The sequence below is a fragment of the Chiloscyllium plagiosum genome, unplaced genomic scaffold (assembly GCF_037043375.1).
Source record: "Chiloscyllium plagiosum isolate Xiang-an unplaced genomic scaffold, Cpla_swu_hap1 HiC_scaffold_9, whole genome shotgun sequence".
In the NCBI taxonomy this organism is placed as follows: domain Eukaryota; kingdom Metazoa; phylum Chordata; class Chondrichthyes; order Orectolobiformes; family Hemiscylliidae; genus Chiloscyllium; species Chiloscyllium plagiosum.
In genome coordinates, this window is record NW_028270147.1 from 55,924,741 (window position 1) to 55,938,239 (window position 13,499).

At 38.1% G+C, this 13,499-nt stretch overlaps 1 protein-coding gene across 3 annotated transcripts in view; it reads left to right on the forward strand.

The window, feature by feature from the left end:
• LOC122554385 (uncharacterized) overlaps window positions 1-11,503 on the forward strand; it is a 94,335-nt gene extending 82,832 nt beyond the window's left edge. For all 3 annotated transcript variants that reach the window (XM_043699312.2, XM_087990644.1, XM_043699310.2), the window contains exons 18-23: window positions 1,802-1,821; window positions 1,912-1,942; window positions 7,037-7,151; window positions 9,037-9,199; window positions 11,293-11,326; window positions 11,401-11,503. In XM_043699312.2, coding sequence (XP_043555247.2) covers window positions 1,802-1,821; window positions 1,912-1,942; window positions 7,037-7,151; window positions 9,037-9,199; window positions 11,293-11,326; window positions 11,401-11,413 — 376 coding nt within the window. In that variant the 3' untranslated portion in view covers window positions 11,414-11,503. The remainder of the gene's footprint in view (window positions 1-1,801; window positions 1,822-1,911; window positions 1,943-7,036; window positions 7,152-9,036; window positions 9,200-11,292; window positions 11,327-11,400) is intronic.
• Window positions 11,504-13,499: the final 1,996 nt, after the last annotated feature.

Here is a 13,499-nt window from a genome sequence, read left to right on the forward strand (position 1 = left end):
GTGTCCCCCCCAGCAGGCTCTCCCTCACTGAGCATGACCTGCCGGGAACCGGGATTATCCGACGCAGGAGGGAGGTCCGCGCTGGACGCCTGGCCGTGCGCGGGTTGTACATATGGGGGCGGGGCAAAAGGGGGCAAACCGTCGGTGAGGACGTCCCAAGACTTCTGGGGCTTTCTCGGGTCTGTTTGGGGAATCAGAGGATAGAGACTCGTGGGGTCCCCGCAGTTACTTGCCAACCAGGCGGCGGCGTATTTGCTCTCTTCTGGGTCAAACGGTTGTTTTCTGTTAACATATACATTTAGGATTTGACACACCCAGTCTTCATCAGACCCATACTCGGGCCAAACTACCGAGGGGGCGCGGATAGGTTCTTTGGTCCATATAAAACAACAATATTTTATCATAGTCTCTTTCTTTAAGTCCTTTGTCCTACTGCTTTCCATCCATAAACTCAATTTCCGACCTAGTGGACTATCGGGGGGTATTTCTTTTCCATTTACAGTCCTCCCTGACTTGTCCTTAGTGGACCTAAAAGTCTGATTTCCCATGGTCTATCTTCGGTCCTGGTCTTAAACGCCTAAAGCGTTTTCACAGATGACCGTCAAAACCACGCGGCCAACAAGGAAGAACAAAAAGAAACTCTCTCACCTTGATTCGTGCACGAAGTTGTCTGGCCTTTTTAAATGTGTGTACCCCCGTGTATAGTCACTAACCGGTCGTCCCAGCACTCGTCCGTGTGTTCCTTTTCTCGGGATCCAAAATTATTTTAATGAGCCGGGTCACTCTCTTGGCCGACGGCTGACGGACCAAGCCGATCCAGTGAGCAGTATAAATATATACCAGACGCGTCTTTTTGTATCAGACTTGATCCACGAGCCGAAGAGAGCCCCGGCAATAATTATTGCATCCCGGACGAGCCCCCAATTGTGCAAGATAGGGGACTCTGCGACCCCCATCAGGCACTCTGCTTCCCTTCCCAAGAACAAAGACACGGAGGAGTTCGTCCAAAACTATTTATTCAATTCTGCAGAACCGGGTGTTACCTCAATGGCTTCCCACGAGGCACACACACAGATTGTAATCCCCGCACGTTATATACATGTAGGAGTGGGCGGGGCCTTCTACTGTCTCAGCCAATCAGTGTTAAAGTTCCCCACTGTCCTCCTGATGTATGAGATTATTTGGTTATTCACCCAGCCAATCAGTGTTCGAGTTCCCCGCTTCTCCCTTATATGGATGATGACGTACAGCCGTGGTTGTGGGCGGTCCCTCAGCCATGAGGAAAGCTGTTTCCATTGTTCCATTCATGAAAATCTGGGGGAAGTGTCTGCTCGTGTTTACTACAAGGTAGAGAAGACTAAAATGGTGGCTTTGTACTTACTATGTGCTTACTACAGCAGTTAATGATTTAAAAATTACACCACCCCCTACAAAGGTGTACATAACATTTCAATATTTTTCCCTGGAGATCAGTTATAAATTGTGCTGAGAAGTTGGACAGGCATCCAGCTGCTGATGTATTTGTTGGATGGTCCTTTTGAAAGTGAGGCTGAGCAGGAAAAGTTCATCAGGCTTTGCAGTGATGTCTTCAGTTGCATGATGTAAATCAACTTTTTTATTCTGTGATTCCAGTTCTCTTAAGATCATATTGCTTCAAAATCACATGGTTTTGCACTAAACAGCATTCCAATGGTAGCTACTTAATACTGGTAAATATTGGCAAAAACTGCTTTCATGATTGCTTATTAAAGATGTTAGATTTGTGGATATTAATTTTTTTTTACTTTGTCTCCCGTTTAAGAGTGGATGGCAATAATGAGGGTAAGTTGTTTTTCTTGATCTTTCCTGAATTAAATATAGATATACTGTTCAAAGGATAATTTCTGTAAACTGTTCTGCTTTCTTTCACAGATGGCCCCGTTTCAGATTTTAAGGCAACCAGGTAAAATGATGCTTTTACAAACTAAACCAATATGCAGAAATAAAATAATAGAAAGTATTAGAATGCAAAAAGTTGGTCAAAATTTCAATTCTAGCTCAACTGCAGAACCTCCATACAAAAGCAAATTACTGCAGTTGCTGGAAAGCTAAACTAAAACCAGAAAGTGCTGAAGACACTTGGAAAGGAAATACTGGAGAAGGAAAGAGAGTTGATATTACTGTTGGTTTAGTGAATTTCCACTGAGAATGCTGATCAGTTATCATCAATCTAAAATGTTCCCTCCGAACAGTGTAGTCAGGCTGGAGAAGCATTGCACTTTAAATATTCATTACTCTTTTTTTTGCATTGCTAATTCCTTCTTGTGTCTTTCAAACGTTTCTTGTGATTCTTTATCTTGTTAGTTAATGTAAATATTGCAAATGCATGAAATATGTGAAATGTTGTTTATTATGTATATTCATTATAGAAGAAGCTCTTCATCGTTAGATGGAGCTGTTTGGTACATTACTTGTTCTTTATCCTTCTATATTCCTTATCTTCAAGTGCTTATTCAATATTATTTATAAAGTATATTATAATCTCTGGTCAGAAACTAATATAATTAATTTACAGCAGAGATTATAATATTCTTTGATGCTTGAGATTAGACATCCTTGATTTAATGTATGTAGGTGTATGCATGCAGTTGAAAAACAAACTACAACACAGAATTAAAGAAGTTAAAATGCTGAGGTTAAGGCATTAATAAGGCACTGAAATGAAACTAGTGAATATTGAAACATTTATGGGGTTGGCAAGCTCTTGTTTTGCAGTAGTCACAGTTCTGCTAAGAATGGTCTAATAAAGTTGGTTTTACGTCTTCCCCAACATAAAAACACACCCTGCTTCTGAGCTATTACTGCTCTCCACAAGGAATTGTGGAGAGCAGTAATAGGGCATTGAAAAGAAGACAAATTGAGTCCCATGCTCAGACCCACCTCAAACAGACTCTTTGGTCCAACTTGTCCATGCTGACCAGGTCTCCCAAACTAAACTAGCCCCATTTGGCTTATCTTTCTCTCTCAATCTTTCCCATCCAAGTACCTGTTCAAAAGTCTTTTAAATGTTATCATTTTAAACACACACACACCTTTTCCTCTGGCCGTTCATTCCACACCTGCACCAACCTCTGTGAAAATGTTGCCCCCTCAGATCCCTTTTAAATCTCTCTGTTCTCACCTTTAAACTATGCCCTCTAATTTTGGATTCCCCTACCCTCTGGAAAAGATTTTGGCTATTACCTTATCTATGCCCCTCATGATTTTATAAACCTTTTATAAGGTCACCCCTCAACTTCTGACACTCCAAGGAAAAAGTCCCAGCCTATCCAGCCCTACCTTATAACTCAAACCCTCCAGTCCCAATAACATTCTTGTAAATCTTTTTTGCACCTTTTCTAGTTTAATAACATCCATCCCTTTGCAGGGTGACTAAAACCATACGCTGTACTCAAAGTGGCCTCACCAATATCCTGCACGGCCATAACATGACGTTTCAACAACTAGCCTCAAAGCTCTGACCAATGAAGGCGAGTGTGCCAAATGCTGCCTTCACCACCCTGTCTACCTGCGATGTCACTCCAAGGAATCTATGTACCTAAACCCCTAGGATTATTTGGTAACACTCTCTAGGACCCATTCATTAACTCTTAAGTCCTGCCCTGGTTTTTCTTATCAAAATGTACATTTATCTAAATTAAACACCATCTTCCAATCCTTGGCCCACTGGCCCAGATGATCAAGATTCCGTGGTACTCTGAGCTACTTCTTCACTGTCCAATCTACTACCAGTTTTGGTGTCATCCACAAACTTACTAACCATGCCTCCTATATTCTCATCGAAACAACTTGTATAAATGACAAACAACATTGAACCCAGCACCGATCCTTGTGGCACACTATTGGTCACAGGCCTCCAGCCTGAAAAACAACCTTCACTACTGCTTTGTCTCCTACCATCAAGCCAATTTTTTTATCCAATTATCTAGTTCTCCTTGGATCACATGTGATCTAACCTTACTAAACAGTCTACCATGTGGAATTGAAGGCTGTGCTAAAGCCCATGTAGACAATGTTTACCCATTCTGCCCCCATCTATCCTCTTGGCCACATGCTTAAAAACTCAAAGCAAGTTTGTGAGACATGATTTCCCATGCACAAAGCTATGCTGACTATCCTTAATCCGTCCTTGCTTCTCGAAATTCATGTAAATTCTGTGTCTCAGTATCCCCTCCAACAACTTATCCACCACTGAAATCAGGCTACTAGTTTATAGTTCCCTGGCTTTTCCTTACCAGCTTTCTCAAATAATGGCACCATGTTAACCAGCCTCCTGTCTTCTGGCACCTCAGCTGTGACTGCAGTTGATACAAATATTTCTGTTGGGGACCCTGCAATTTCTTCCTTGACTTCCCACAATGTCCTGGGATACATTTGGATCAGGTCCTGGGGATTTACCTACCTTTATGTATTTTAAGACCTCCAGCACCTCTTCTGTAATATGGCCTCTTTTCAAAATATCACCCTTTACCCAAATTCTCTAGTTTCCATGTCTTTTTCCATAGTAAATACTGACATGAAATATTTGTTTAATATTTCACCCATCTCCTGTGGATCCACACATAGACCAAAGTAGTTGATCATTTTCTCCCTTGTCACTATTTTGCCTTTAATGTACTTCTAGAATCTCTTTGTATTCTCCTTAATCTTATCTACCGCAAGTATCTTAGATTCCCTTTTTGCCATCCTGACTTCACTCTTAAGTATACCTCTACTCCTCCTATATTGCTCAAGGGATTGACTTGATCCCAGCTGTCCAGACCTGACATATGCCCCTTTTTCTTGACCAGAGCCTCAATCTCTCTATTTATCCAGTGTTCCCTAGTCCTACCAGCCATTCCCTTCACTCTCACAATAACATATTGTCTCTGAACCCTTGTTATCTTACAAAAGTGTACCACTTAGCAGTCATCCCTTTACCTGTGAAGAGCCTACCCTACACTGAGGAGGAATCAGGAGACAGTGAAAAAGATAAATTGAGGTTTTGGGACTCTGCAAGAAGATACTCAGCAGCTGAAATGGGGATTGGGTGGCAAGCCAGCATGTGAAAGATGTGGGGGGAGGGGGGAAAAAGAATAAAACAATATCACAGGAAAACTGTAGATTGATTGATTAATATTGCTGACCTATTTCCCTCTCTCCAAGTTGAGGGACTGGTAGGAAAATCATAAGTTAATTTTAAGTGAGGCATTTGGTTAGATTTCCTTTTTTAAATTTGTGATTTTGACACAAAGCAAGTGAGTAGCTGGTGAGACTTTCCCTTTTATTTTCCTCAGTAATACTAATAATCCTTACTACTAATATTAAGGAAGTTTATTATCTAATAGAGAAAGGCAGGGTTGCTCTGAACAGTGGAGAATACATGCTGTGCTATTTGGGAACTCCAGGTGCTTCCCTTACGGTTATCCAGGATATGTGCAGGAAGTGTTGTTGAGTACATCAGTGGATACTGAATCTGGAATTCTGATTGCTGTAGAGGAGGAGTTGTTAAGTATATTTAAGGCTGAGATGGACTTTTTTAATTAGTAAGGGAGTAGAGGGTTATGGGGAATAGACAGGAAAGTGGAGTTCAGGATCCTGTTGAATGGCAGTGCAGAATCAATTGGCTGAATAACCTATTTCTCTTTATCTTATGGTCTTATACCTTGAAATAAAATATCCCTTGATCATTCCTAATAATAGCCATTTATGTCTAAATTGTTTGTTTGACAACAGTTCATTTGAGATTCTGTGATGTGAAAACAAATTATGGTGCAATGTAGAAAAATTATAGTGAGCTCTAATTGTGACTTACATTTGACATGTTAAGAACAGTCTACATCAAATTAGTAAATTTTAAATATATTGCTCATTCTTCAAACTTAAATTCTGATTTCCAGCGTGTGCATTTTGTTAGAGTTATCCCCTTGCTTATTGATTTGAATAAACATTCCATCAAAAACAATACTAAATACTGCAGATCAGATATGCTGATCTCCAATTGGGTTGCAGAAGAATCTCCTAATTGACGTTGGTGCTTCTAGGTTACATTGGTGTGGTGACTGAATAATATCAGGCAGAAATAATATCAGATTGTGATACCACACTGCTGCTAAATTTAGAAAGTTTATATAAGAGATAGAGGTGACCAAGGACAAGATTGGGCATGTATCTGATGCTTGCTAAAGTCAAATTGCATATTAAGGCATTAGATTCTCAATTGAAAGAGTGCACTGTAGATTCAGCACCAGTGGAAAGGTATCTGAATAAAGGTAATTTTGGGAGGAAAGAAAATTAGAACATGAGAAAACTTATTTTATTGCAGTATTAATGTTCTTTTCAAAATAACTAGAAACTTGCAGTTGATCTGTTTTTGTTAGAAAAGTAAAGAACACGAGTTACTTGAACAAAATACCAAAATATTAGCATCCCTAACAAGCCACAGAAATTATAGTACAGAAAATGGCCATTTGTTCCATCGCATCTATGCCTCTTCAATTGAAGCTTATCTGATCAAAGTTCTAATTTATAAAACAAAATAGCTGAAAGAGCTGAAAAATGTGTTGCTGGAAAAGCGCAGCAGGTCAGGCAGCATCCAAGGAGCAGGAGAATCGACATTTCGGGCATAAGCCCTTCTTCAGGAATTCCTGAAGAAGGGCTTATGCCCGAAACGTCGATTCTTCTGCTCTTTGGATGCTGTCTGACCTGCTGCGCTTTTCCAGCAACACATTTTTCAGCTCTGATCTCCAGCATCTGCAGTCCTCACTTTCTCCTGGTGGCTGAAAAGAGCCATTTTAGAACAAATACATCTAATATTTATCAATTAGGAAAAAAAACCCTTAAGAGCTCATTTTTAGGTTATCCAAAAGCACTCTACAGGCAACATTGTATTTAATGTTAGATACTTAATTTGGTTACAAAGCAGGAAAAATTCCCTTTTTTAAAAAACTGCAAATGCTGTTTTTGTTAATAAACCTTTAGAACTAATGCATATGTGAAATTTGTTTCACTTTATTAGAGAGAAGGTGAAAGGAATATTTAAAGGGAAGAGAAAAGATCCAAATGAAGAAAAAGAGACAAAAGTGAATAAAAAGAAAATGCTAAAAGAGCAAGAATTTAGAGAAAAGTTTAACGTGAGTTTACTTTCCCAATTTAAATTATGCACTTCAGCAAAACATCACAACGTGTTTGTTACTGAAAATACATAATGGATAAGCTATGATTAGCAGCAAGAGCCCTGCTTTAGTTTTGTTGACTTAAGACACTACATAGTTGTGCATAGGTGCATGATTATTTCATCTGGGATGAGTAGGATGTATGCAACCCTCCCTTACATGTAACTTTAGCGCTATTTCTTGGAAGTGTTCTCCTGCCTTTTCCATACCCCTCCCCTCCTTGTGATCTACACCATACAGCACCAAAACAGACTCTTCAATACAACTAGTCCATCCTGACCATAATCTCAAATAGTCTCACCTTCCTGTGCTTGGATCATATCCCTTGAAACATTTCTTATTCATGTACTTACTCAAATATATTTTAAATAATGTAACTCTACCCCACATCCACCATGTCCTCTGGAAGTTTGTTTCATATAGGAACCACTCTTAATTTGCTAGCGGTGTGTCATTCAACAGATTTTCAGGCCAATATACATAAGTAATAGCTTTATAAAGAAGCTGCCTGAATTGCAGAATGTTGTGACTAAAAATAACATGACAAGAATGTTAGAAATGTGGCTGATCCTCACCATCCCTGTAAGTTGCAATTGTTGCCATAATTTTTTGTTTAAAACAAGTGCAGATTGCTTATTGTGCGCTTGATACAAGACAATATTCAGTCAGCAATTATGTCAAACATTAAAGTAAAGAAATGGTTGAAGAATTGTGCAGCTTTTGAAGTAGATGAGCGGTCAAATGGATTTAAAGAATGCAACATTGAAATCGGCGGCGAGCAGTGGATGATGGTGATAGGCTCTAATTTCTTTCCAACATGTGGCCAACCAGGAATCCTAATGGCATTGTAGTCTATTTGACATGATACGTCTACAATGATTCAAGAAAGCAGCTCACCACCACCATCTTCTCAAAGGAAACAAGGAATGGGCAGTAAATGTTGACCCAGCCAGCAATATGCTCATGCCTTGAGTAAATTTTTTAAAAAAATTTCTTCCTCTCATACCATTGGAGATTGGTGTTTATTGATAGTATTCATGAGTTCATGTGTTTGACCGTGTTATGAATTCACTTCCCATAGCCATCAAGTCCTAGACTTGAAGCCACAGCCCCCAAATCAGAGGTAGGGACACAATCCTCCTGCACCACAAGATCATAGATGAGAACAAGTATTTTTAAAAATTTAACATTTTGGAGGGTTGTAATATGATTTAAGAAGTGGAGTTTTGGAAAAGCTGAAATTTATAAAGCCTGATATTTAAAGATTCCAGTAGAATAACTGAGGCAAGAGATGCCAAAGGTGTGGATAAAGGTTCCATTGGTAATTAAGAGTTGAGATGTTGACAAAGGAGTAAATGATGCAAGTTAGAAAATGATCTTGATGTTGACGAGGATGTAGAATTTGAACCTTGAAGCTTTCATACGAGATGCTGAAGTAACTTTTTCTTTTGACTACTAATTGTATGTGTTAGCAGGAATATTTTTAGAATCATAGCCTAATGCTCAGAGTCCAAGGATAGGAACTTAATGGTGTCTATTGAGCTGAAGAAAGTTCATTCTCATCCGTGATGATCAATTATTAATAATTATTATGGAGTCAAGTATAATGGGCATGACTAAGGAGCATATATCTAAAATGATAGAGGTTTAGGACTGAGTATTTACAAAGAATGTATGATGTGGAACTAATATCCAGAACCTATAATAGATCAGCTATAGGTTATTTAAGAAACATCTGTATGGTATTATAGGGACGTTATAAGCTCACTGTTCCTTAACAGTGGAGATTCCTCATTTGTATCATTTAACATCTCTATTTCAACCTTTTATGGATATTTTCCAGTATACTAAGGAGATAGTTGTGGAAAACATTGCAGTTGTGGAGCAGAATGCTGTACAGGAGAAGAAAGGATCCCTATACTTACCCATAAAAGCTGGAGAGAAGCTGGAAGTAATCGATATTGGAGAAGGAAACCAAATTATCTGTCGAAACTCAGAAGGCAAATGTAAGTAACTATTGTTACTTCACACATTGGATTCTAATTGCATAAAAATATTACATTCTGTAGTGAGGAAATAAGTATTAAATTTTTGGTGTGAAAATTAATTTCAAATCTGTACTCTGTTAATGTATGATTTGGAGATACCAGTGTTGGACTGGGATGGACCAAGTTAAAAATCATATAACACCAGGTTATAGTCCAACAGGTTTATTTGGAAGCACTAACTTTTGAGGCGCTACCTCTTCATCAGGTGGTTTCAAGGTTTGTATTGGGCTATGCTGCACAGATTATTAGAGTCCCAGCTATGATTTTTGGTTAATGATGAATTTCACTAATGAGTTTGAGTGGTAGTAAGATCAGTGCATATGATATTAGTAACTCAAAGTTAGCAGTTTTCAGCTCCCGGTCACTGGACTACCTTGCTTTTGGAGAGTGTGCAGACAAGAGAAACTTTAGTGCAGTTTGATTTTAGTCTTTACACACCTCTGTTGCATGTTGTATACTTGTAGGGAAAAGTAGTCACTATTCCAGGACATGTGATGAATAACTGATTGGGTAGTGTCCCAGCAAAAGCCATTTTTACTTCTGAAAGATAGGAATTTCTTGTCAATATCATTCTAATACTAATACTTCTATTAGTCGCTCATTTTGTATTGGTTCATACTGAGTTGACAAGCAGTGTTGGCTGAAATTATTTTATTGCCATAATTGTTATTTAACTGTCCTCTTCTTGATATTTTCTATTCTAATTATAATTACACTGCTTAATCATTTACTTTAGAAATGAAAGTTATCAAACTACAGTTGTGTGAATGTTTAACTCCTGATAAAGGAATTTCACAAAGCTGGAGCAAATCTTTGTTAATGTTTATAAGTAGTTGATTCAATAGTTAGGTTCCTTAATAATTCATGCAACCGGTACTAGGCTTATGTTTAAAATTATTATATAAAGTTTTGCCATTTCTCAGTGACCGATAGGACAAGTACCAAGGAACACTTTTTTTAGTTTGTAATCCACATCAGGTGGAACTCTGAACAGCTGTTTACCACTTTTAGGTTTTAGATAGTTTGAGATAGAGTCAGAGTTATACAGCATGGAAGCAGACCCTTTGGTTCAACTCATCCATGCCAGCCATATAACCTATATAAATCTAGTTCCATTTGTCAATACTTGGCCCATATCCCTCTAAACCCTTCCTATTCATATACCCATCAAATAAAATTCCAACATTTTAAAAAGGTATCAGCCTCCACCACTTCCTCTGGCAGTTCATTCCATACATACTCCATGTTTAGGTCCCTTTTAAATTTTTCTCCTCTCACCTTATGCCCTCTAGTTTTGCACTCCCCCAACCCAGGGAAAAGACAGTCTATTCACCCTATCAATGCCCCTCATGCTTTTATAAACCTCCATAAGGTCACCCCTTAGACTCCTGATGTTCAAGAGAAAATAGCCCCTCTCCTTTCAGTTCAAACCCTCCAACCCGGAAGCATCCCAGGAAAGCTTTTCTGAACCATTTCAAGTTTCACAACACCCTTCCTATAGCAGGGAGACCAAAATTGATTAGGCCATTTTTGAAATACAGTGTGCAATGTCTGTACAGCCACAACATGACCTCCCAACTCCTATACTCAATGCACTGAGCAATAAATGCAAGCAACCTAAGTGCCACCACTTTCACAGAACTATGAACCTGCACTCCAAGGTCTCTTTGTTCAGCAACACTCCCCAGGACCTTAACATGAAAGTGGACAAGTTCTGCCCTGATGTGCCTTTCCAAAATGCAGCATCTCTCATTTATTTAAATTAAACTCCATCTGCCATTCCTCAGTCCATTGACCCAATTGATCAAGGTCCCATTGTACTCGGAGGTAACTTTTGCTTTGCTGTCCACTACACCTCCAATTTTGGTATCTTCTGCAAACTTACTAACCATACCTCCTATGTTCATATCCAAATCATCTATATAAATGATAATTTGTTACATAAAATTGGTGGAAATGAAAATGCTCTTTTTTTCCCCAAAACCAACTGCTTAACAAATTGAAACACGTCTACAAAAATATCTGATTTGTGTTTTGTTTGTTTCTTTTAGATGGTTATGTTCATGTACGGCATTTAATATTTGGGTAAGGACCATTTTTGCTTAAAATTTTAAAAAAAATCATTAAGTTCAAACAATGACAGCTCTTTTTGTTTACAGAAACCAGAATTAACAGGAATGCTTCAGAAGGAAATGAACAGAAGTCATTATTTTGAAAATTGATTTATGAAAGAATTTCTGTATATACTATATTTATAGCAATCACTTTAATCCAGTCATTTCAACAGCACATCAAAATGCCTCTCTATTGCAATGTAAGATATTGAAAGAAAAAACACTGAATTCCAGAAGGATTATTTTTTAAAAAGCTGGCAAGATACGGCAGATAGTTATCAATCTGATGACACTATCTGAGCAAGAGGCACATTAATGGGTATTTGAATCCAAAAAAAAACACATTTGACTGAGTAAAATGAATAAAATATAAAACAAAGTGCGCTGATAACTTTGGTTGACAGGTTTGTGTTGCAATTTAAAATGACAGGGCTACTTGAGACGTTTGCTAGCCCAACAAGAAAATAACCATCATAGGTTTTCTTCTTGCTGTTGAATTTTACCTGTCCACATTATGGTGGGAAACTAGTTTTTTTTTAAGATGTGCTGCTATTTACATAATGAAATTCACAAAGTACCAAGGTGATTTGCAATGACACAAGTATCCTGTGAATTGAAACCCATCTAAGGGGGTTTGACATTCTGAATTTAACCTTACACACTATTTAAGTCACTCCAAAAATGATTTTACTGATCAGTTTCCAAAGGACAAAAGGTAACTTGATCTTTGGGAATCTTGACATTTTCACTAGCATTTGTGGTCTTTTGTTAATTGGCAGAAAACTTGCCACTCTGAAGAACACTTGCGGTTACTGTAGACTTATATTAATTATTCACGTTTTATCTGTTTCTGGGGGCAAGTAACTTTCAAAATCAAGATCCTATTAATAGCATGAAGTCTGTTTTCTAAAATTGTATACTTAAACTCCACCATTGTTGAAGATTAATATGATCTATTAAACTAATTTCAAAAGAATATAGTTGTCCTGTGACTATTTTGCAAATGAACTTCAATTCCATTTGTTGTTTTTTAATTCCACCCCAGAACAGTTATTATTCCTTCTATCAACTGTGAAAAAGATTCATGCCAGTAACATTCAGTTCCAAGTACACCTGGAAAAGGGTCAATCAAGCTGGATTGTATCTTTAGTAGAATACATATGTATTTTCCAGTGTGAAACATAGGATTTCTGGATCAATGATATTAGAGATGGTGCACCTATTTTGCAGACTGAACACTTGAGGATCTAGATTTTCTAGTCAGAACTCAAAGCACTAACACTGATTTGTTTTTTAAGCTGTGACACCTGATTCCCAGCAGAATCATCCCCAGAGCAGGTTGTCAGATGTAAGAAGAGATGGAAGGGAGGACACCAACCCCTTTTTAAACAGTAGCAACTGTATTCACTTGCTAAAAGTCCAAGTGAGTTAGCAAATGGGTGATCATAGAACGATGGCAAGAAGAGTGAGGTGCATAAGTTTTGCAGATCACTGAATAAGACATAATTTTAGGGTAACATTACAGGAAAATTTGGCCAAAGTCTACAAATTTGCAGAGGGCTTAGGTCAATGAAAATCACACCCATAAAGTTTGTATGGGAAATTTAATGTGTGAGTATACCCCAGACTTCCACAGGATCCTGACATTTCTAAACATATGTCTTATTTCTGAAGATTCAGGTCTAGATCTTGCTGCAGGAACAGTTGGACTTATCAAACTGAAACTGATCATTTTGATGGCTATTGAAAGCTCACTGGAAATTGAGATAGTGGATGGCTTTTTTTAAATTATGACTGACAATTAGTGCTGACAACAGCATTCCTTGTGGCAGTGGATTAGTAACTAAGTAGAAATGCTACAGTAGTGTTCAGATAATTATCCAGGATATTGTGCAGGAGCTCAAAATTAGATAAGTCTTTAAAAAAAAAAAGGGTATGGAGATGCACTGTCAATGGCTGTTAATGACTTTGGCATTGCTAGTTCATCATAAAGGCTGTTGTGGAGCTTGATCAAATGGGACACACACAAATCAAGATTCAATGGAAAAGCTGGCTAATGAAATGCACACAGATAGAAAGGAACACAAAGTTTCATCTATCCTCAAAGTACTTATAGGTAAAAGGAATTTTAACATACATTGCAC